Source organism: Zerene cesonia, chromosome Z (genome assembly GCF_012273895.1).
Source record: "Zerene cesonia ecotype Mississippi chromosome Z, Zerene_cesonia_1.1, whole genome shotgun sequence".
In the NCBI taxonomy this organism is placed as follows: Eukaryota; Metazoa; Arthropoda; class Insecta; order Lepidoptera; family Pieridae; genus Zerene; species Zerene cesonia.
In genome coordinates this window covers 9,459,137-9,484,417 of record NC_052122.1, presented here as the reverse complement: position 1 = coordinate 9,484,417, position 25,281 = coordinate 9,459,137, and the positions used below count along the sequence as shown (strand labels likewise).

Sequence of the window (25,281 nt, the reverse complement as noted above, 5' to 3'; positions counted from 1 at the left end):
ATGGAGAGAAAAACAGTACCAAGGTACTAGGTTATTGATTATTATATTAGTTATATGCTATTATTATTATATTAGCTATATAGATGCATGTAATACATTCGAATATTACAAGTAAAAAAAAAAAACAATAGGAGATACTGACCTGATTCTATTTCCTCTATATTATAAAAGTCAGGAATTATTATATTCATTATTATGATGTTTTTCTTTTCCAGAATACACGGCTTACGTGGGGACACAGATCCAACACGCAGAGACACTTTAGAGAGTTTTAATGTAATGTGGGACACCAGCCGCAGCCTGCCCATGACTGCACTATAGAGTTACAGCTCTAGGCAGTCCGCGGCTGATGTTGATTGCAAGATGTTGAAATTTAATAAATGGTCTATGAAATGAGATGCTAAATAAACTCGTTTTTGGAACTATCGGAAACTATGTCACCTGCCTTTCTACTTATTGAAAGTAAGAAATTGTTAGCAGGCGGTTACTCGCCCTCTCGCTGTATGTGGAGAGGCGTCGCTGGACTTTAAACAAGGCGCTCCCTGAGGGTGCAGCATCACGTGCTCACTCGCCGCTTATGCTTCGCATCCATCCTTAGAGCTAAAAGCTCTCGCGATTCCTCTCTGGCTAAGGCAAGCCAGAGTTGGGGGTCCTGTCCTTGTCAGGCTTCACTCCAGTCGGCTGGTTAAGGCAAGCCGGAGATGAGGACAGGGGACTCCCCGGGAATCTTTCGGATCCGCGGGGTCGCTACTCCCCGACACCTCGCCACAAGGTGCTCTGCGGGCTTATTATAATTATTATTATATTCGTTGATTAATATATGACACGTAGTATTTGTTTTTGTCATGCTGCTATTGACATAACATTCTCTATTCTCTTCGAAGTTACTATGTTGAAATATAATATGTTAAAAATTTACCTGTAAATGAATCATTCATCCGTGAAAACATATGAATAGGAAGTTCGTTTGTAAAACGGAACCGTAGGAACCATTGGAACCATAGCCATTAACACTTTCGTGACAGACAGCTTAGAAATTTCGATGCTCTGTCGCTACTTTTAACCGACCAAATTATATTGCCAAATTAATTTGCCTTCAACAATTTCTAGATTTTAGTGCCATAGTATTGTTATGGTGTAATGAATATTTGATAAAATGTGATAAAATAAATGTTTGATTCGTAAATCATATTACTAGAATGGCTTATCGCTTTACAAATGACTTTTGTAAATATCTAAATTTATATAAATGGAAAATATAAAATACTTATAAATGAAAGTTATCTAGATTGTGCAGTTCTGCTGAAAACATAACATTTAATTTCATAATGTCAACGGCCTTAGATATAAAATCTAAAATGCGAATAAAGCCAAAACGACGTCATAATAATTTTAATATGTCGGGATTGCTAGACGATAAGTTCTCACTCATTTGTTCTGAGTGCATTTTGCTATGATATAAATGAACTAAATCGTGTCATTAAATTTTATGGTGTCTAATAATGCTGGGTAAGTACATTCATGAGGTGATATTTGAGAATTTTGCAAGTAATTAAAAATATACTACTATATATAAAATAAAGCCCAACTGCTACCTTTATGGTTTTATTGTAATGGTATTTTTACTATCTTTACACCCAGGTGGGTATGATTTTTTATGTTGTTCCCTTTTTTATTTGCGACCGCAGTTTATTTTAGGGATATTTATAGCCTATATCACTTCAAAATTTTGATGGTTACGATATATCATATCTTCTTCTTATTATATAAAACTAGCTGTGACCCGCGGTTGAAACCGCGTAAGTCCGTATCCCGTAGGAATATCGGTATAAAAAGTGCCTATGTGTTATTTCAGTTGTCCAGCTATCTACGAAGCAAAATAGTATTATTATTCACTAATAGATGTCAGGAAAAAAAACACGAATAAAACACGAATATGACATTTTCTAAAAAAAATTACTAGCTAGATCGATTTATCGCCCCCGAAACCCCCTATATACTAAATTTCATAAAAATCGTTGGAGCCGATTCCGAGATTCCAATTATATATATATATATATATATATATATATATATACAAGAATTGCTCGTTTAAAGGTATAAGTGTCACAGTTTTCGTTGCCATACTCCTCCGAAACGGCTTGCCCGATTTTGATGAAATTTTTTCTGCTTATCCGGTATCTATGAGAATCGGCCAACATCTATTTTTCATACCCCTAAATGATAAGAGTAAGGCAGAACAGCGTTTGCCGGGTGCAGCTAGTCTTACTATAGATAGATACCTCATATAGCTTAATTCGTCCAACGGTTTGGGATGTAAGGCATGCCAAAGATATGAACATAGATATATGCGTTTGAAAAGCATTACCCTCTTTCTGTCGCAGTCGGTTAGTAAGCTGTTCTTTCTAGTTAATTAAATTTATTAACAACTATGAGATTTACACGTGCGCTACCGACTAGTTTCAATTTTATATATTGTTTTTCCATTTGGAATTCGAGGCAAGCTTAAAAATTCATTACACAATAGCAAAAAAGATTCACATGCGCAAATAAATTCAATCACAATCATAACTAAAAGGCCGATACTGCTAATTACAAGTTGTTTTATATAAAAGAGCAATCTATCTTGATTATTTTCGGCTGTGCTCAGAATGTGGTAATAAATTAGATGTTAATCAGTGTGAGCAGATCGTTTGGTGTCCAATATTGTACTGGAGTTAATGTGGGCTGGCCGAAGGATTATTACGCCCTGTGCTTCTTCTAACGTATTTTAGCTAGTGTGCCTCTTCTTAACTTGTTCGATCTTTGCGTATAAAAAATGTTCTCACTGAATGTAAATGAAAATACTCTTCAGGTGCCTTCATAAAAACTACAAATGTACGGGCATTTAAAAATGCATTCTCCGTTCAATCAGAGTACTGTGTTTCGATAGGAAAATTAATTAAACAGCATTAGGCCTATACTACACGAGCGATTCTACCGCCTCGGGACACCGCTCTGGACCCGCGATGACTGCGCTTGACGCTTGCATCTCTTGCAAAATAATTGCATAATTAAAGAATACAAACAATGTGTGGGTGGAACCAGTATCAGAGATCCGTTTGACTTCGGGAATATTCCATTCAATGTTAACTGTACACCGCGGTAGCCACCATAAATTTTTCTCTTACTATTTAATGTATGAGATGAACTTCCATCAATTATAAGCCAACATATCAAGATATTGAAAAGAAAAGAGATCAGGAAACAAATATGTGATAATCATTGGGATCTACGGAAACCGTTGCGGCGGTCGTATTTTTTCCGCGTTTGAATCGCGACACGAAAACTCGCAGTGTAGTTTTCAGCATACAACATGTAATACTAGTACGATGCTAGATCCGCCCGTATCGTATGACCTTTAGATAGGTAATTATCCAATATAATTAATTTTCACTATACATATGTTGTAATGTGACGTATAATAAGATCGCATGTTTTAGTTTTATTAATTCATTCATTAAATAATGCTTATTTATCCCGCATAACTTACGAAAGCATGGATTTGAAACAATAAATAGTTTTAATAAAGGACACCTTTGAAAGATATAATATTAATAATAATCTTTTAGATATAACGAAACAATCTGTTATTGGAGTAGGAAGATTCAATGTTAAATCAATCCTTTCAAACTGGTCTCTAATTATTTGCTACATATTAGAAAACAAGTTTCAATACAAACTGCTCTCAATGCTATAATTAATATGAAAATTAATTAGTTCCCCACGGCATATAATGAAGTACGCATGAACAAGAACCAGAAACTTCCGGGAAACGATGTTATGTGAAACGTTATGCACTTTTTTACAAGAGACGAGGTAAAATAAGACGTTTTTAGAATAAATTCTTTATTATAAAACTTGGTTTTCACAAAACCATTACTTCAGGGAAGAGAGATAATATTAAAATACTTCATTTTTATTTTGTGTTGGCTTTACAGCTTACCTTCATTTCATACGAAGGGATGTTAGTCTGTGTTTATTCATTCGTAGATTCGTATTTTTTTTTCACTGCGTGCAAATACATTCCCTGAAATATTAAAGAGCTAAAATGACATACGCACACATTTATACAATTACCGAATAAACGGTCTTGGCCGACTCTGTTGGGGCCGTACGCACACACGCGTACCTGTATATTATCGCTCAGAAATATAATATACGCGATTAAATAAAAGTCAAATAATTTAATTTAATAAAATAATTTTTAAGCTTACTAATATTTTAGTATTAGCTTAATATTGAACATTCATCCCTAATATCCAAAGTACACCATTATTTATAGAACCAGAGAAAAAGAGGAGATTATATAATGTAATAAAACTATGATTAAATTCTATATCCTACTAGTATTATAAACGCGAAAGTTTGTGAGGATGAATTTTTGTTACTCATTAATGCAAAAAGAGCTCATCGGATCTGAATGAAATTTGGTTAAGATATAGATTACAGTCCGGATTAGCATCATCTTTTTTATATATACCGATAGTTTACTTGATAAATCCTTTAAATATATTTTTCTGCTTTAATAAAGTAACACATGTCTTAACAATTTTTGGGTAGTGGCTAAAGTCGGTACTATAATCATTCTTAGTTAGGAACATAGCAATAATAGTGTGGATCAACACCATCTGCCGCCGCCTGATTTATGACATCTACAGAAAAAACGTTTCCACCTTCGGAACGTCCATACGATATCGTAACGATATTTTGTCGGTTACAAAGTAGCTTACTACCAATCGTGTGTTATAAAAGCTTTAACTGGAACTGGGCAAATTGTATTGTTATATAATTATTCAATTGTCTACCGCTTCGGTTATTTGCAGCAGTTATAAGCAGTATAATCGCTTTTTTCCTAACTATGATTATTGAAATTGACTTATTTGAGAGTAGCGGTCCATCCCGGCTTCGACCATGGTACATAAATAGCCTAAAGCAGTGAGGATTCACTTACAAACCCCACAATGAAAGAATTCTTGAAATCTGTCCAGTAATTCATGGGATTAGTGCGTTAAAACAATCAAACACATTCTCCAGTTTTATATCCTTAGAAGATTGTTTTAGAAATGTCTATATCTATATCCTTTTCCTCAGCTAGATCACTTGACTCAACTCGAAGATTGTTGCAGTAAAACTGCACGAAACTGTAATGTGAACGAGCTTTAATACTATGGGTCTTTCTATAAATGACGAAAAAAGATTTTAGCGCGATTCAGCAAGTCTGCACTGAAGTCCGCCCACTGATATTGCACTTTCCGGTTTTTATAAAACATCCTATGTTCGACGCAGCTCAGAGTATTTTATAGGTTAATACCTTTTGTGTCAGAGCCGTTTTTTATTACTTTGTTTGTAATATACCTGCATAATGTAATATATTTTATAATTTTACTATGAAACGTGTATTGTGTGAAAATCATTAAGTACAGATATTTAGTATGTAAATCGTATTTAGGAGAACTTATTAGTAGCGAAACGGTTGCGTATCTAGGTAAAACTATTTCTTGTGTTTTAGTCTTTTTATCGGTCGTTGTGCATTTCTCCTGTTTGATATTATTTATTTATATGAGAAAATCATCAAAATTTATTTATTTTACAAAGTTTGTAAATATACACAAAGCTAAAAAAAAATTCTAATTTTGATAATAAACAAAGAAGGAAAATAACAATGTCGCTACGATATTTTGTTTACCCTTTAATGAAATTTGTAAACACACCAATGTTTTTACATCTTTATAAATACAGTCTTAATTAAAAATAGTCTTCTTCGTGGAATTCTGACCTACACAGCCTGATGTTATGATATTCTGTGAAGGATAACATCTTCGAAACAATTGCTTCTAATTCCAGCTCGTCTATAGCAAACCTCCATATATATTTTTCAGGTTAAAAAGACGTTTATTTATTTGATATAATTTTTCGATGGAAATCAAAATTAAAGACATATTGGGCTTTATACCTTTATTGAATATATCAACACTTATAATTTCCACAATTGGATACATGTATCTTAATTCTATTTGCGTTAAACACATAAAAGATCTCTGAAGTAGTAACAAAATTATATAGGTGACGTAAAAACAGAGTAAGATGTATAAGGATGTAAAACGATTATGCAAGTCACTCAGAAATCAATATATTATAATACATATGTGTAATAAACGAAATAATGTATAGATAATGGAAAAACACGTTAAGTATGAAGATATTCCTGTGGTACAAATATCAGTCAATGTGTATGAATAATATATTAATAATTTTCATCACAAAATCACATACTATGTGAAATCATGTCACCAATAACATAGGAGGTTTTCGAATCATTCAATTCGCAAATTAATTTAGTTGACAGGAATATTGTCATACTCAATAACAATAGGTATCGCCGACCGTACTTTCCACATCATTGATATAAGTCATAAATGTGTAGATATTAAAGATAACTTACAAAGATATGTGACAAAAACTTAGGCGTAATGGGGCTTGCATTTAGACTTTGAATGAAAAGAGCTTTCTTTTATGTTTTTTTTTTGTTAGGCCCACTGTAGACCTTTCATTCATAATTATGACTTATTCCTCTTCGCAACCCTTCACCAATTTTCAAAATTGTAATCAAATTACTTACTCACACAGGCCAACCTCCCAGGGTGAGGATTTATTTACAAACAAAGAACAATGCTTTTTAAAATGTTAAAATTATGAGCGTGTTTAAAACTATAATGTAAAAAATACAATTTGAGATCAAGACATTTTTTTATTACCTCCCCTGGTCATTATATTCAGCCTTTCACAGATGGACGGACATGACCGTACATCCATTTTAAATTTATTAGTAACAATCCTCTCTTAATTCATAACCACTTCTAACTTATCAGTAATTTGGCACTTTCCACGATTTTCTGATCTTCGTCTTTTAAAAATTACACGTTAACTGTAGCACAAGTCAGATGCTCAGTTGTAATCATTGTTAAACAATCAAATATTTAACGTTCTGAAAATTGCATCGACAATCAAATAAATTCTACCAAATAATTATTCCGGACGGAAGCTCTCCGAAAACAAATCAAATAATTATAGCCTCAAAGTTCATCAAGTGTTCTTAAATTCATGATATGATCTGTTCAATTGCCTTAGGCATTACATTATATCTTACGTAGAAAATTTTTTATTTCAAAAAGGCTCGTGTGAACACTATCAATTTAGTTAAAAAACCGCTGTTTCGAATCAGTTACAGGAGCCCTTATAAAGAATAAAGTAACGATCACAGGATACTTAAAGGTACCATAAGAAATAATGTAAAAATATTTGAATCACTCAAGGACAGGTCTTTAAATAAACATACAATAGTTATTAGATAGGAAAACATACACACTAAATTGATATTGGATTATGTATGATTGATCAATTAATAATCATTGCTTTACAACTATTTAACCTAATAATCATAATAGGAGAATAATATATAACTACAAATCACATTGTAGCATAAAATAGCTTAAAATATAAAAAAATAAATCGAAAATTGTTTCAGCAAAAGAAATCATTTACCGAAATGAGATCAATAGAAACTTGAAACAAAATAATATATCTGTGCCGCACATGGAGCTTTATCTTAAAAAGAAATAAAATTAAACAATACATTAACCTTATCGACTATTATTTCCTAACTATGGGAGAGTAACGCGTACTATAAATATTACGTTACTATATCTAATTGAAGGATATTACTAAACATTTATCTTAAGAGACCCTGATACTCATCTACTCGATGAGATCCGATTTAAAGAGAGAGGACACCTAATGTGGTTATAGAACAGTGTTATATATCAGTTTATCATGGTACCATTGAGCGATATCTAGTCGTTTCTTTGATTCCACTGAGAAAAGTTACAAATGTGTAAGAGAACTCTACAGTTATCCTCAATATCCAAGCTCCTGAAATGCTCAGCAAATTAACAATACAAAAAACGATAATACAGAGAAATAAAATTAAAATTAACACCCTTCGGAAATCAAACCTAAATTAACTTCAGCGCGCCTTGAATGTGCATAACGTATAATAATTCCATTTCCTCCAATCAGTAACTAAATAACAGTCGATTTAGAAAGGTGACGACTTTAATCTTTTGGAAACAGCAACCAAATGCAAGCTTATGTATAAAAAGCTGATTCCTGTCGATTCCGCGCGGATCCATCGTATCGGCATCGATTGCTCGTTTTTGTTGGTACGTAGTGTACAAACATTATTTTATAGGTTAATGCTTTTGTAGTGAACATCGAGCAAAACGCTGATCCGCGGCGGATATTAGCATTGGTCGCGTCTTACAGCTGGTACAACTCGATGGAGTCGGACAGACGGCGACGCTGGGACGCTCGACGCGCACGGCCGGCATCCCTGGGTGAACATCAGACTTGCCTGAACGTGCCATGCATAACCGTCTCCTCCTGGACAGGCTGGTGGGTCGGGGATCCATACTGTTGGAACAAATGCATTTGTTAATGCATTATTAATTGCTTAATGCATCAAGAAATACGTTAGAAATTTTCAATAAAATAAACTATATATTTTAAATACATTATTTATTTTCATACTGGTTATTTATATAATTTAAGCAGAATGATGGTAACAATTTGAGGTGATTTTAATCTACAACTTTTGAATTTGAATTTATCTTAAGCCAAACCGAATTTCTATTACTCATAGTAAAACCATAAAGTGTATGTGACATTTACATATGTGACGTTAAAGGTATGTTTCTTAACTAACTTCCACGATATTTGAGGAAAGCTGATATTTTAATGTATGGAATAACGCTTCAATGCATCATACTTCAATTTCATTGTTAAAATACAAGTGCTACTTCAGATCACACCACAATAGGTCTTTAAATACTAACAGCTGACAGGTTTTCATTAGGCTCGGCCTAAACCCAGACATCTCTGCCTAGGAGTTAAGCGGATTGGAGCAATTACGAACAATCAGAAGTGGGGTGTTTGTGTCAAATTAGATCTGAATTAGACGGTCGGATTTTGGGTATCCCATATCTGTAATTAATAGCTGTTGAACTTGCAAGCGTAAGACGGGCTGAACAAGAGTTATGTAGTAATGTGGAATCTATATAACCCATGAACATTGTATTTCTGTTGTATGAATAACTCCTTTTCTCAAGTTTGAAAAGAAAAATAAGCCATTAATACAACCAGAAAAGTTTGACTTCCGTATTGTATTGTTAGCGCGGAGAAAGAAGTCCGGTGTTTCTTAGTTCCTTATAGGTATATAAGTATATTTTGAGGAAGATACGCTATTTTTAAAATTAGTATGAGAAATTCATATGTCAAAAATGTTTAAAAAAACCTTTTATTTGATGCATAATGTATATGCCTAAGTTTCGTAATATCAACACTTGACATGAATATATACATATTCATGCTATTGTCACTATCTATTTTCAACCGACTTCAAAAAGAGAGGAGGTTATTATTTCGGCTTTTTTTTCGTGTTGCTGGGTGAACGGATTTATATAATTTTTTTTTATTTGAAATCTAGTTCCTCCCACACGCACACTATTTAAATTTGGTCTAGTTAAAACTACTTGAAGGTGGTTTTCTATTTTGTTAAAAATAATTATTGATAGCGCTTTCGAGTCGTCATAATATGCGATTCAGAAATCAGTCCACATAAAAGAGCGGACGAGAAACTATATAGTTGCTCTTTTCAAACCACTCCAATTAACGTTTTACTTTCATTTCTCAAGGGAAATGTTTAAAAGTTATCATCCTAGTCCAAACGAAAATCATTAGAATCCTTTTGAGTTAATAATGATGGCATCTAAACTTCGGTTCTTAAGAGACAACACTCACGATTTTATCAAATAATACATTCATTGTTGCTATAGTCTCCATGAAATAAAAGATTTTTTACGTATGTTTAAGATTTACCACTACTAAACTCTATAGTAATGTGAGGAATTTAACGATAACTGAATGTATGTAGGATGTAAATATTTTAATATGCGGTGTCACTTCACTGACTCGTGACTAATAGATAACATAATGACCTCAATCAGGATTGGTCAGATCTTTTTAAACAATAAAAGGCGTTCAACGTTATCCATTAATATTCATTAATTGGATAAACCTAGTCAAATACAATCTCTGGAAAACACAGATAATCAATTCAGTTTCCGATTCAACAGATAAGTTTGAAGTTGCATAAACGGAACATTCCCGGATGTTGTACTATCTAGCTGAGGAGAATGTTAATATTTCAGATCCATACTATATTTGTTTAAGGAAACTAAATGAACTAAATGCGTGGTAAACATAAATGTATTAAAAAACGCAGAACGATGTATAATTTGCTTTAGTATATATGCTAATTTGGTAGTGTATTGAAAACATATTGCAACATACTATTGTACTATGATGCTACGATTGAAAAAATTACAAAGATTCTGATTTATGTTCTTCACATGCCAATACATCCTAAAGTAACATAGTAGTAGTTTAATTATGTTTACTATTTTAGTACAAGAAATAGAATTTGTTCAAGCCGCGTAGCTACTACTTATATCTGTGTCATAATAAGTATACATGTTGTGTTGACCGCCTCCTTGGTACAGTGGTTAACACGTGAGGGTAGAACCGTTCAATTCCCAGTGGAGACGCACAGTAAAAGGCAGGCAGGACACAGAAGGCTGATCACCTACTTGTCCCTAAAGAAAATCGATCAGTAAAACAGATGTACATCATCTGCCCCATACCCCACTAGGGGACACGGGAATTCACTTATTTTTTGTGTATGTGTGAGTGCGGCCCTGTGTATCGACAGAACCAACCGAGACTGATGGTTAGTTGATTGTGTAATGTGTGCATGCATCAATTTAGCTCTTGCAGTCACTTTAAATCAATTTATATTGTTGAATGATTGAGAATAGCTGCAAAGAACGAATATGGACATAAATTTTTTCATGCCTATGAGTACCTTTCAATTTTGTTCTGTCTAATAAGAATTTTAGTTTATAAAACCGAACTGTTCTGTCGGAATTATACGTTGATATTTTTTCAATATTATGGCATCGTATTCCAATTATCTATATTTAAGATAGACGATAACAGCTTATATACATAATAATCATATATGGTTTAATTTTGTGGACAGTTGACGACTGTCACAAAGATTTTGAATATTTTCGCTAAATATCACTCTCCTTAATAAAAAACTACTTTTTCAGAACCTAGTGACTTTCTCGAAAGGTCGGTGACTAAAGTTGTCCCATTATCTTTTGTATCAGACTTAAATTTGAAAAATTCCATACACAAAAATATGATAGGGAACGTTCTCGATAATTGAGTCTAAAGGTCTTTAAGAAGCATTGAGGGGGATGATAAGTCATTTACGATACGATATTGTTTATCCTCTTGGATCGTGTCATTTTTATCCTACTGCTCCGGGAAGAGTGCTAAGTTTGTTTGTAAGTCTGCGCATGGATATTTTGGATATTAGATCGAAAGTTTGATTAGGTTAATGGGTAAATGAAAAGAGACATTTCGTTAATGAATGTTATAAAAATTTGATTGAGAGATGTATTTGAGTCAGTATATATTTTGTGTACAGGTTGTTAGGTTTTTAGGTAGTTAGGTTGTTAGTTTGACCGAAATAAACAAATAAAAAATTATTATCATTGCAATGCCCTATCATAACAAAAAAAATCATAGCAATGATAGAAATAAAGGAATTGTTATCATTCCAATGACATTAACTCGTTTATTTTACATGCATACTCTGTCAACAAACAAAACGTGATTGTTTTATTACTTCCCAGTTATTTTAAAAATGATATAACCGCTGTATTGATATACAGACTTCAGAAAGTTCGTCTAAAACAAGCCGACAAGAACTTAGTAATTACTGTTTTAAACAACTTTTATAAAATATCGGTAAAATTATAATGTGCTTTCCCGATGTTCAGAAAATTTTAAGGAGGTGAAAATAAATATAGATGCCATCTTTTTAGAAAGACAATGTGCTTTAGATATTTAATAAGCACGCGATGTAATGCACACGTGTATAAGATTTCGAACATATTTAAAACTAGTAAACCTGTGTTCATTTCGTTGGGTGTTAATTATTAAACAACAATGTTAATAATGTAAAATTTATACTCATGAAATTGACTTGATGACAAGATCATTTATTTTCATAAAGATTCATATTTTGTTCATGAAAAAGATTTCTCAACTTTCCAATTTTCTTACCTCCAGTCGTATTCAAATATGAATAACTCTCTACAGTACCTTAGATTTTTCAATAGAACTAATAAAGTCCATTTTTAAAAACGGTTGTTTGACAATATCAATAGCAATTAAATGAAACACGCAAAAGTAAATTTTCAGTATAGCGCCTATGGCACCAGTATACTAGTGGTATATACGATGTAGCCTAGATGTCTGACAAATTAAACCTTCGTGTCAAGTGCAACAAATAAACAGCTTACCCCAGTGTAATTAACAGCGTTCCAATCAATTGGTTCCCGTTCGCGAAGTGTCCTGTGCGGTGTAGATTTTATATTGCGCAAGGTTGGGCTAGTAGGAGTGCGGATTGGAGTCCCAGGCGGAGAGCTCTCTGGGGGAGTCTCCCGGGCGCACCGGCGGTGCACGAGATACTCGATGAACGAGGTGATCAATCCCAAGCCTAAGCCCGCGAGCAGAATATAAAATAGCCCAGCTATTTGACTCAGTGTCAGCTCCTTGCCATGGTTCTGAAATTAATTGTGAGTGAGTGATGGTAAAATATACTGGATTTTTTGAGTTGCAATGTTCTGTAGATAGAGTTTCCTGGTTTTTTGTTTAGCTCTACTAAATTGAGGTGTAATTGGAGAATAATATAATAGAAAATAGGAAATAACTTCATGGATATTTCGTACAATAAGTAAATAAAACTACTTTTTATATGACGACATTGCAATCTCATTTAAAATCTTTTTGCCGTTTTGTAATAATTGGATATAACCAGGATGAGGCGCTAACTTCGATTCAACTCATACAATAGCAATGAAAAGGGGAAAAATAGTGATCATAAATACCAAAACATTTCTAACCTTTCCGTTGCACGTCAGGGGTATAAACCATTTGCGAATTAGGCGGTACAATTCACCCTCATTCCTAAGAGTTTGAAGCGCCATGTTCACGCCATCCCTAAAATGACACGTAACGCTAAAGTAATAAAGGTAAAATTCGAAAGCGCAGCACAGCGCAAATTGCAATCGCGTCGCGCAAAGTTCTCATAATATCAATTCGCAATGACATATTTATTTACGTTCTATTGGAAATAACTGACCGTAACGGGGATCCTTTCGGGAAGGCGACCGCAAAATCTTGGAGCCCCGACTCCATTACGGAGATCAGCATTTCGCATGGTTTGGTGTTTTCCTGAATGTGAGACGTGAAATTAGTATGGATTTGGGGTTTTGTATGGAGTTATTTACCTTTAAGATTAAAGATCGACATCTATTGAAGTTTTAATATTAACTTACAATGGTTTAGGGTATTCTTTATTAGTCTGGTACGAATGGAGGTAATTATTGATGGATCAGTCTTGATCGACATAACATGTTTCGTGAATACTTACAGCAGGGCATTTCGTGACTCTGTGTATTGGGTTCAAGGGGGGTTGGAGCTGAGCGAGGGTCAGATGTGTCGCCATATTAGCTGTATAGATGACAATGATGAACAGCGTAACGAACCACCACACACCGCTTATAATTCTCCCAGATAAGGACCTAAAAGGAGAAGTAGTTGGCTGTGATACCGCAAATGTGAATAAAATTGATGATGTTTTTTTCTAATTAAAAGGTTTATCTTTTCTGACATGGGACTGTTAGAATTCTGTCCTTAAGACAGAAATAAAAAGACCTCAATAATCCTTATAAATAGATTATTAAGAAAATGGAAATATAATACAACAAAAGCCATACAGACTAAAAACAATATAAAAATATGCAAGTCCAATTAGCGGACTTATACTTGAGATAGAAAACAGTCCGAATGAAAGAGTCTGTACTATCTTGACATTTAAAATGGCTTGAAATTTCAATGTGTTTGCTGCTAGTGGCGCTATGTGTTTAACAAAGTATATACATAAAAGACAAAGACAGTTTATTATAAGCTCTAACCTCGGAGTGTAACCGCTCGATTGTTGCATAAATGAACCCAGAGCAAACCAAACGGCATTCCATAGCGTAAACGTATTCTGAAACGTAGCCTGTAAAAACGTAAGATTTGAATAGTAAATATTATAAAAATGAAATTTTGTTTAATACCTGACGAGATTCGCTTGACGAGACAAAGAGCCTTGATTAAATAAAACCCATTGTTCGTCAGAGCCAAAGACTAGTGGAAATGAAGTAAAAGAATTATGTACAAAGTTTATTACATAGCGAATTTCATAAATAAATTTTACATTGTTATTATTGTTTATGTTTGATCCTTCAATGCTTTAATTTAAATGTAAACCAAGGAATATTTTACTAGAATTTTGAAGCAGTTTGGCTAGTTATCCATTAGCAATATTCCCTTGAAGAGGACCTCAATTCCGATAAATTCAAGTTTCACTGATTTATGGAGTATATATTGTCACCTTAAATAGATGTTACTGATAACTCACCTGCGGTTTGTTCCGAGCATTTCGGGAGCGTCTATTTGTTTTCAAATGCAGCTGATATTCATCTGGCGAGTATTTTGAGACGAGGTACAAGCAGAAGCTAACAGCCAAGAGGCTTCCTAACACGGCTAACTGTAAATTAAATAATCTCGTCAATTCCGGTTACATTCAAGAATATTGGTTCAGAAATTGCTGTATTAACCTGGCTTGCTGTGGATATTCTAGTGTCGACAATTTGATTTTCATCTTATATATTATGGATAAATGTTCATCGCCATATTGTATTGAGACAAGATTCGTTCTGCCCTATCGGTCGTGTCGGTCATTTTTTGTGACATTTAATAATGAACCTATGTATAATTCGTACTAAATTGTTATACTTTACGGAGAGAAATTGTGCACTTATAACGATGCTTATCCAGTAAGTTACGCGATAGCTACATACCCATACTTCCTTAGACAGCGGCAGTAGGAAGGTAAATATCGTGTCAGTTGGGGAAGGTACATCTTTCGGTACTGTGTCGAACGATAGGAAGGTTTTACTGAAATCCACCGCCTCTTCTCTGTCGACTGTAACGGTGAGCGATGATATGGACAAATCCGCTTCCTATAACAAACACTTATTTTATCCCCGCGAAGGAATATCTCGTCTACCATTCGCTTTTTTGTTTCTAAACTATCGTTTGAAATATGCATGTGTTTTGATAAATATGTGTGGATGTAGGAGAAATGGTACGAATGTTGTATTGTTAAATGGTTATAAATAGTTATTACAAAGCATACTAGTAATTTTAAAACAAATTGCCACTGTTATACAAATATTTCTACATAAGCTCCATTCATATAAAATGAACAAAATGACAATTTCTTCAAAAAAGACGGAATTTAAAGAACTTTTGGAAAATATTATTGCCTGCACCCGTCTCCACAGCGTTTTAATTGTGTGTTGAAACTCTAGTCTAGGTATTTTTAGGCTTCGTACAACTGTTAAAGCTTGATGGTACTTAAAAGCCTAAAACAATAGAATTGTAGAATGATCTTATTTATATTACACACTAAAATAATAATAGAATTCGTGAATGCATAAATATTATCATGGAATAATTTTAGAATCTAACAAATTTTAGAGAATTTGAACTATTTGCTTGTCTTATTCATTAAATTCTAATAACATATATCATAAAATAATATTAATAAAAATCTATTGATAACCTTTTCGATTTATAGTCCATTTATGCATATTTTTATCAATAATGCAGTATTGAAATCGGGCCATTATAAATAAAATATATTGATATAAATATAATATAAACGCTCGTCCCGGCTCCGCCCGCATATCAACATTCCTCCTTTATCCCAAGGGAGAATTGAATCGGGATAAAAAGTATCCTATCACCCAAGTCAGCTCATACCCCTATCTGTTTACTAAATTTCATCAAAATCCGTTTAGCACTTTTAGCGTGATTGACAGACAAAGCATCCAAACAAACAAACTTTCACATTTATAAATTAATAATATTAGTGTGATATATATCAAAAAGCTGACAGTGTGACAAAGAGAAAATAATATTTTAATTCCTAATAATATATATCGTATTATAAGTTATGGATGCGTGATAGAGCGGCCTTAAATTTACTGTAATAACATCTAGGTACAGTAATATATATTTTAGTGCAATTTAGACATATCTAAATATTGAAAATTGTAAGTCTAGGACGTGAAAGCTTCATAACTTTTCTTGCTTGTAATAAAATCGTGCTAAATAAAATCTATTAACTAAAGATTTTATTAGCTTCACTTCTATGTTTGTGTGCTTGTATATATTATACTCGTTAACACTAACTCTCACTAAACACTCGTTAAGATTTTGACCCCTTTTAAAAATACAGAATTAATTTACACTTTATGCGTTTTTTAAAGCTCGGTGACAATTCAATAATTTCGTGAGTTTACCTTATTATCCTGATTAAAATCGCCAGAATTCAATAATTTTACATATTCTCTGTAGTGAGACAATTTCGTTGTTGCTATCATGAAAGCGAATTGTTTAGTTTTATAAACTATGTATTATTTGTTAAAAGGGATAATAGTTCCCGGGATTTACGGGATAGAAATAATCCTAATTTGCATTTTTTCTTTTTTTTTAAATGAGATAGCTAGATTTGACTGCATCCCACCAAATTTAAGACAAATCGGTTCTATGGCTTATGCTGACCAGACTGACAGACAAAATCCTACTTCCTATTAATATTGTAATCCTACTGATATTATAAATGCGAAAGTTTGTTTAGGATGTGTGTGTGTGTTGTTATTCTTTCACGCAAAAACTACTGAACCGATTGCAATGAAATTTGGCACGTAGATAGCTGGTCAACTGGAATAACATATAGGCAACTTTTTGTCCCGATATTCCTACGGGATACGGACTTACGCGGGTGATAGCGTGGGGCACGGCTAGTAACTTAATAAAAGAGCAATTAACTGCCTACCTTTCGAACCAATTCTCCGATGATGCCGTCCCAACCTCCGGGAACTGCGGGATTTTCTTGGCCGTATTTTCCATCCTTGACTAACCTCATTTCATCTATAAGATAAAAATTACTATATCATTAGTTCAATATAAGATTATTTCTTGTTAGATTCTATTTTTTTTTATGTACGAAACAAATATAATATGATTGTTTTTTATTTATGTGTGAAAAACTGTAAGACGTCAATAAGAGCCTTTCGGCTAGACAATATATGCAAGTTCTAGAATAATTGTGAAATTAATACGAGCTCGATCTCGATATGGAGCTCGTATTAATTTATTATATATATATTTCATGTATATATATTTCATGTAACATATATCAAAAACGGTACAGCTGTTCCTGAGAATAACGCGTTCAAACTCCTTAGCTTTATATATGTTTCAATTGAAATACTACATAAATGAAGCTCACATTTCAATTCCAGTTTTTCCATGATCAATTTAGCGAGGTCAACGCAAAATCCTTTGAACTTCGACTTGGTGGAGGTGTAGTCGACGATTGGTATGACATACGGATCTTCGTCTATCGTTGTTATAATGTAAGTCTTATTATTCTGGTATGACGGCATCCAACGCAGCGGGTTGAGTGTGGAGAGCCCTTTATCGTCGTACCAGGTGCCGACCTGATAGCAATGAACGTTATTATAATAATGGAAGACATGTTGCTTGCATCGGTCTATAGAATTCGATTTTAAGAATATTTGCCCGTGTAGCGCTGTGAATTTTGAATTTTTGAAGCTCAAGTTATTGTTAGCTTCAATTTTTATTTGTGATACTTGTAGTACTATATAACAAGTATTAAATAAAGCTTACTGTGAATTAATGAGTGCGTGAGAGAACTTTATAATAATGAAAATAATAAAACATATTATATGCAGTCTCTATACGTATATTGAAGTTTCAGGTTAATAAATAAAAATAACTAATATTTACTTTATACAAGACATTTCAGACAAACGATTCGTAATCGCCCTTAGTAAAATATAGCAAATTCACCCACATAAGCTGCCTTTCACAATCAAATCAAAATTTATGCTGAATTCAGATTGATGTATGGAAAATGGACGAACATATCGGCACTTCACGTACAAAAACTTCAGTTCCAATACGCGTCCGTTAATGGCGTGAATCCGATATCAGTTTCCAATGAAATATATATTGCTCGTAGTGTTAGAAGCACTGCGTTGTTAATTATAAATTGGCTTACATAACGGTCAATGTAACGTGAAGCGCGTTGCATATGTACAATTACTCTTCTCCATCTTTTCACGAACTGTCTAATTAGCGGCCAGTTAATAATATCTTTTTTAAATATAGAACTGTCAGTTACTTTTGATGTAGAAGTCTGGGATAAGCTTGAAAACAGTTTAAATTACCAATCACAAATTTTAATGTAAAGCATACATAAATAAAATGAAAATCTACGTCAAAAATGAAGGTTCCATACGCGGTTTCAGTTAGTATATGCACATTTCTTTTCTAGATATATATATTTATTTAAATATATGTATATAAAAACATACCGTCTCTAGCTTGGATCCCGTGGTCATTTGAACCACGCGTAGTGTAAAGTTGCGTCGCCGGCCCTCCTCGTCGAACTTGATGAAACCCGTAAGACCATCTATCTCCGTCTGAAGCAAACAACGTCCACTCTTGGCTTACAATTTATTAGAATCTTTTCTCTCAAGGGTCCTCGCAAACAGATGCTATGGAAGTAGCAATATCTTAAACATATTGAATTATAGACAATTGCATATACGCTTATACGATTATAATGCTTATTTTAGTGTTCTTACGGAATAAATACATTTATTATTATTTACGAATTACGAAAGATATTATATATCGTACATACGCTACAGACCTTAATTTGTCTCTTTTTATCTTACATTTATTTATTCTAACTCTAGAAAGGAATAACATTTAAAGTGTAATTGTCCCGAAAAATTTAGTCTCCAAAAGAAAGCTGAGGGTTTTAATGAAATTCGAGTTGAATTACGTTTCACCTTCCTTCCTTTTGACGTTTCAAACGCAGCTAAAGCAATCTCTTGTGTTTCCTCGAGGAAAATATGTGTGAGACCGTAGCAACTTATGGTTTAAGATCCCCGCTGCACAAAGGGACACTTTGTACTTCACACCTAACATGTTTTATAATATCTTCTTCAAATTTCACGTGGGAACGCGTTTTATTTTATCAAATTGCGGTTGAATTGCAAAGGAGTATCAACCATACTTACTGCTTCTGACTCTTGTTATTTTTGCTATTTCAACTGCTTATTCATTTATTAGTCACAAATATGCTGTGTTTGTTATAATTATTTACTAAAACATTAATATGTACAAGTCGTGTTATATATCGTAAGTCATTGTTATTTTAAACATGTTTATCATAAACAATAGAGTTCTAATTCAACTTAAGCAATGGAATACAATTTTTCATTTCTCATACACGCTTAAAATAAATTATCTTACAAATGTACCGCTTTTAAGGCATCGTTGAGGCGATGTCTCTTTTAGCACTCAGTAAGATGTAATGGAAAATTTAGCTATTGATTTTTTGAGACATAACAAGCCTCGTACGAAGTGCGTACGTATCGACAATTCGCTTACTCCTAACGTAATTTTTCACATTGACGTCACATCTCGTTTCAGAGGCGTAATGAAGCATTCGCTCGAGCTCATTCAATATTATGAATTGGCGTCATTCATTCGCAAAAGCAATGGTGAAATTCAAAGTAATCTTTGAGAAATGTTCACAAAAAGTCTTTTGGAACTAACTGTCACTGCTAAACGTAGTCGGCGTTTATATAATCCTTAAGTTGATACATAATTTAAGTATACACAGGGACGTATGGACAGTCAAAGAAAGCTTATACTATGTAGGGATAATTTATTTAGTGTTCTTGTATTCGATGGATAAATATATAGATACTACAAACGCAAAATAATCAAAGATAAACCTTTTAGTTCCGGAAAGCATTTTATTTGCGCATTTTTGTGTTTATGTAAGATTGTAAACTTTAGAAAAACGCAGAATTGTAATCTCGCCGCAATAAAGAACTGTTCCTCAAGCGTCAAATTGAAAATATACTTTGACACTAGTTTGGGTAAAAAAAAACACCCACAATCAAGGTAAAATAAATTCCCCGGCAAAGCGAGGCAGCGGTTTAAAAGTTTTTCCCACCGCGGATGCATTCATTCCTCCGCCAAAAGTAGGGCAGAAGTCATGCTGGCTGCTGGCTTTATGCGACGGCACTAGATTATTAGTAAGGCTCCGTATTCATGTTAAATGTTTTTTAGCAACAAATTTTAATAGACATATTGAGGTGTCGCTGGCAACACAGCGTGTTTCTGAGTTGTTTAACGCATGTTAAAATATTCTCGCCGAAAAAGTGATAGCATTTAACGATGTTTCCAGCAACTTTGTTCATAAATTGTTGCTCAATAAATGTTTACCATGAATGCGAGCCTTAACCTTAGCCTTGTGTTGACTAAACGGCGTGGCGTGTAGATAAAGATACTCGAGAAAGTGTGTTTATATCAATTCAGTCTGTAGTTTACCAAGAACTCATTGTTATCGTGAATTTTTACTTATAAAAATAACCAAAGAACATTGTTTATATAGGCTGTTGTTTGTTAAATAATATAAGGGCCTTAACCATGTCTTATTTGATGTATTTAACGACTGACTGCGAAATAATAATGTTTATATCCATTCAAGAATGAATATTCGTATTTATGGCACATAAAGTATGATTATAAAATAATCCAGTTGAATGTGAAAGTTTTGTGCCTAGAGAGTTTTTAAAAGCTACATTTTTTCTAATAAAATACTCCCGCTGGGTCGAAATTCTAAAGGAACAGATTATCAGCCCTCCGAGTCTTCTAAGATTGATTCATTACTCTCCCCATGGAATGTAACAAGTACCAATACAATTGATTTAAATTTTTGTTCTCGTATCAAATAACTTCAATATATACGAGACAAAATATTGTTGTAATGTATGTCAAATATTTTTTCCAGATGAATTGATAATAGACAGTTTATTTAATTTGATATGTTCTGCATAATACAGGTTAATCGGAATGAGTTAACTGAATGAGTCAACCTTCTTAACCTGCGATTGCAAACATTTAAATGAATAAGTTTTGACCTAAATAACTAAAAGCACGATGCTGTTAAGCACTTAATAGTTCAAACTTACATATAAAACTAACAGGTTATACTTAAAAAGGCCTACATTTCACTGAATAATTGAGTTATACACCATATAGGTTATTCATTTTATTATTTATCAAAATGTTCGTCATTCAGCTTTTGATATTTCTAATTTATTTACATGAAAACTTGTTAAGCTACGGTTAAACATTTTATATTTTGATTCAGATAACGTTGTAAGTCAGGTTAATTTACTATTTCATTCGAAGTAATATTATTTATAATATTAGTACGAGTATATTTGTTACTATGAGATATATACTGAGATATATATATTAATCATGAATATAAATGTGTATCCCTTGATAAACACAAAACAAAGACCTACGTTTAGCAGTTTTACATTAATTAACTAAAAACACGGCGTTAAGTTACTACTTATGAGTAACAAGAACCTTAATAGTTATTTAATGTAAGGATAATCTGTTATTGAAAACATAGATTTATTGACAATGGATAGTGAGCAAACGCAACAATAGTTTCGTACATTATCGATTTTATAAGGGCCATAAATGAGATTGCTGTTATTATGAAGACAGCTAATGAATTTTCACACCCAAATTGGTCTATAAGTGGACACTGCACTGGATTTCTGTTAGATAGAATACAATTTAATATGGCAAAAAACAACGAACTCGGCCCGTTGTGAATCGTAAGTACCTTGTATATTTATTGGTAAAGGATAATTAGAACAGAACACAAGAACACAGTTAATAAGAAAGACTATGAATAAACTCACCTTCCGTATCATCTTTGCCAATTTCTCGCCATATTCGAAGGGTGTGATGCCTTTCTCTTCTATGTTGCAATCGGAAACCTTGGTGCTGTTAGGCGGCAGGCTTCTGCGGGCTGCAGCGCGCAGGAACTCTGGCTTCTTGCGGAGAAGACGCAGTATAGCCTCGATGATTAAGTTGACGGAGTCAAACATCAATGCGGCTTTTGCCTGCGTCAATGAATAGATTATGTGATGAAAACGACCTCAAATTTCTCTCGTCCTTTTTATTTGTTTTTAATTGGTAGCTGAACTGGCAGTTTGACTTTAAAGTTAAGACTAATTGAAAGCTTGCTGGAACTTACCAAGCAATATTCATAATTAATTCATATTGATAAGATGATGTTATATAAAAACTAAAACGAGACCACCGTAAGTTCGTTTTCACCATTATATTTATAATACTTTATGTAGAAAACATTTATCTAACATTACGCCAGGGATAGACGGATCGAACAATGAATTCATAGCTTGCTTTAATACTAATGCAATTTGAAACTTGGACTATCTTTGTTCTAAAAGCTTGGTATTATTTGGCATCGTCCAAGCGATTTTCCTTTAGAATGAATGAGATGTTTAATAATCCAAAGTGTGATATTGGCACATGAAAATAACGTTACTTTTCGAATGTATTTTCTGTTAAAACAATTTAGTCAACGACTAACTAACTCATGAAATGAAATACGATATCGTATTGAGATCTTTGTGATTTTAACTTGTATGATAGATGTTATTGTTGCATTAGTGACTGTTTTTTTTTTACAACATGGCTATATAGGTTATATATTACATGGTTCAAGGAATACCGAGCCTCGGACTTCAATAATAAAGTCAAAGTTCGATGATGATAATGATGATAAAAAGAGTCTATGAGATATGAACAATCTAATACATAGGAGTAAAGGGTGAGCATTTGGGACTATCATCGCGGACAAGAATTTACCAATAAATGAAATTCTTGTACTGTATGGCATGAGAATTTCATTTATTGTTACGATCCATGAATTCCCACGCCTATACATTCTGATAATTAGAATAATTCAGGCAACTAAAACGCGTATATAAAAAAAAGTATCACGATAATATTCAGTGACTGTTATGTTGATGGTGTATTCTTCTAATTAACAAACGTCTGGTAGTCCAATATATAGAAATATTTCGAAAGTTTTATTGTATAATTTTTATTGTACTTAGATTGATATGCGTTTAAATACTTGATTCATTAATTTATAGTAATGAAAAGATTAATTGATGATACAACTATGAAATGGTTGTCCATCAAAACTGTAATCTAGCTGAAGCGGTTGTTAAATCTCTTAGATGGTTAAATTTAACATAATTTCAGTTATTACTATCTTAAAAGTTCCTTTATACTTCATATATATCATTTTAGTACAAAGTTTTTGAACAACTCTATAGTTAAATGAAATAATTCACAAAAATAAGAGTAGAAAGGCAAACCAGTGCAACAGAATATTGATTTAATATTGATTAACTGATTGAACAAAGACCAAACGGACTATAAAAGTCCTATATGTCTTACAGAATAACCATTAGCACTCTTCAGTCTTCGTAGTTAGCGAACGCTCGCCCACACTTACTTAATAAGATAGTACAATTGTGTGGTATTTCGTTAACTGTGTTATAATTTTAAGAAACAGAATAAGGTACTAGAAGTTTTGAGGAAACTATATACTGTAAGAGCAGAATTAGGTATATCGCATTAAAGTGAACCGTTGATACTACGTGAATACATCGCTATACTTTTACTATTTGCATTCATTTTATAGTTTTATAGCATTAAAATGCTTGTGAATATTTGATAGTTTCTAAAGAATAAAAGACATCCACCACCGCCACTAATTCGATGGTACAGCGAGAGACGTGAATTCGAATCCCGCTTCTTGAAAGTAAATACTTACAGAAATATGCGAGCCCTTCTTCCAGCTCTCCAAAAAGTCTTTAACTTTCTTGCTCGAGTAGTCCAACACACGAAATCCGGTTATATTCAGCGTGCCGAATTCGTGAACAGTTTCACTCCAATGGTCATCCATCACCTAATAAGCATTCCATATATCAAGGCTAATCTTTTCATTATTGGTATAGAAATTTAAGAACTGGATACATAAATATTCGCTTATTATAGTCAATTTTGTTATTTTGTAAAAAACGAAGGTAGTAAATATTGTGTGCGAAGAAGAGAGATAAGATTCCCCAGAACACTTCCAGAGTTTCCATCGTGTTGGTTAATGTAAAATATTTCATTAATAAAATAGCTATAAAGCTGTCGTTTAATAAAAACTGTATCGTTAGTCATTTGTTCTAATTAAAATATTATTAATTTTAATTAGACTAGTTAAGTATTTTATAGATCTAGCTTATAAATATATACCAGTTTTCTATCGATACTATAACATTAATCTTCGTATTGCTATACTTACAAAACCACTAAGCAAGTAATGGTAGGTGCGCCTCCCCAGTTTGAGACTGCGTGCGTGATTTATAACCGTTTCCTTAGCAACATCAGTGGACGAATCTAGCACCACATATTTGTTGCTCCAGCGGTCGACCGCTTCCACCTCGGAGAGAAATTCGATGACGTCATTGGACTTGGAGACACGTTTCACCTGGGATATGCGAAAGGGGCTTTCACCGGGCTTCATGCTCTCGTACATACTCTGGAGGCGTAAGAGACCTGAGAACAAATTAGCTTGAATTGTAACTGTGGCATAAAAATAGTTTGAGGTGAGTAATAAAATGTGATCTATTTTATTTATTAGTAACCTGTAGTGATAATTAAGCAGGTAAATGCAATGCTTAATTCAGTCGTGTTTTGGAAATAGAAAGAGGAATGCAAACGACACATACAATTCCAAACGATGCGCGAACATGTTGGATACGGGAATTAAATCCATTTTGCGAGTTGTGTAGGAAGGTACAATGTTCCGAAATAAAACTCGACAAAAAAGGCCTTACGAAATCTCTTACGTCACACACTATTTCACCGGATTATCGTCCAATAATGTACAAAACTTCTAAGTATTAGGCTGTGTTCATG

General features: G+C 33.3%; 1 protein-coding gene across 1 annotated transcript in view; it reads right to left on the bottom strand.

Moving 5' to 3' along the window:
* Positions 1-6,030: 6,030 nt before the first annotated feature.
* Positions 6,031-25,281, bottom strand: part of LOC119835867 (glutamate receptor 1-like) — a 139,009-nt gene continuing 119,758 nt past the window's right edge. The window contains exons 6-19 of the mRNA XM_038360924.1: positions 24,665-24,918; positions 24,146-24,280; positions 22,191-22,394; positions 18,756-18,863; positions 17,645-17,855; positions 17,189-17,283; positions 15,144-15,305; positions 14,702-14,830; positions 14,211-14,299; positions 13,667-13,817; positions 13,376-13,467; positions 13,137-13,233; positions 12,534-12,797; positions 6,031-8,511 (exon numbers count right to left, since the gene is read on the bottom strand). Coding sequence (XP_038216852.1) covers positions 8,443-8,511; positions 12,534-12,797; positions 13,137-13,233; positions 13,376-13,467; positions 13,667-13,817; positions 14,211-14,299; positions 14,702-14,830; positions 15,144-15,305; positions 17,189-17,283; positions 17,645-17,855; positions 18,756-18,863; positions 22,191-22,394; positions 24,146-24,280; positions 24,665-24,918 — 2,060 coding nt within the window. The 3' untranslated portion in view covers positions 6,031-8,442. The remainder of the gene's footprint in view (positions 8,512-12,533; positions 12,798-13,136; positions 13,234-13,375; positions 13,468-13,666; positions 13,818-14,210; positions 14,300-14,701; positions 14,831-15,143; positions 15,306-17,188; positions 17,284-17,644; positions 17,856-18,755; positions 18,864-22,190; positions 22,395-24,145; positions 24,281-24,664; positions 24,919-25,281) is intronic.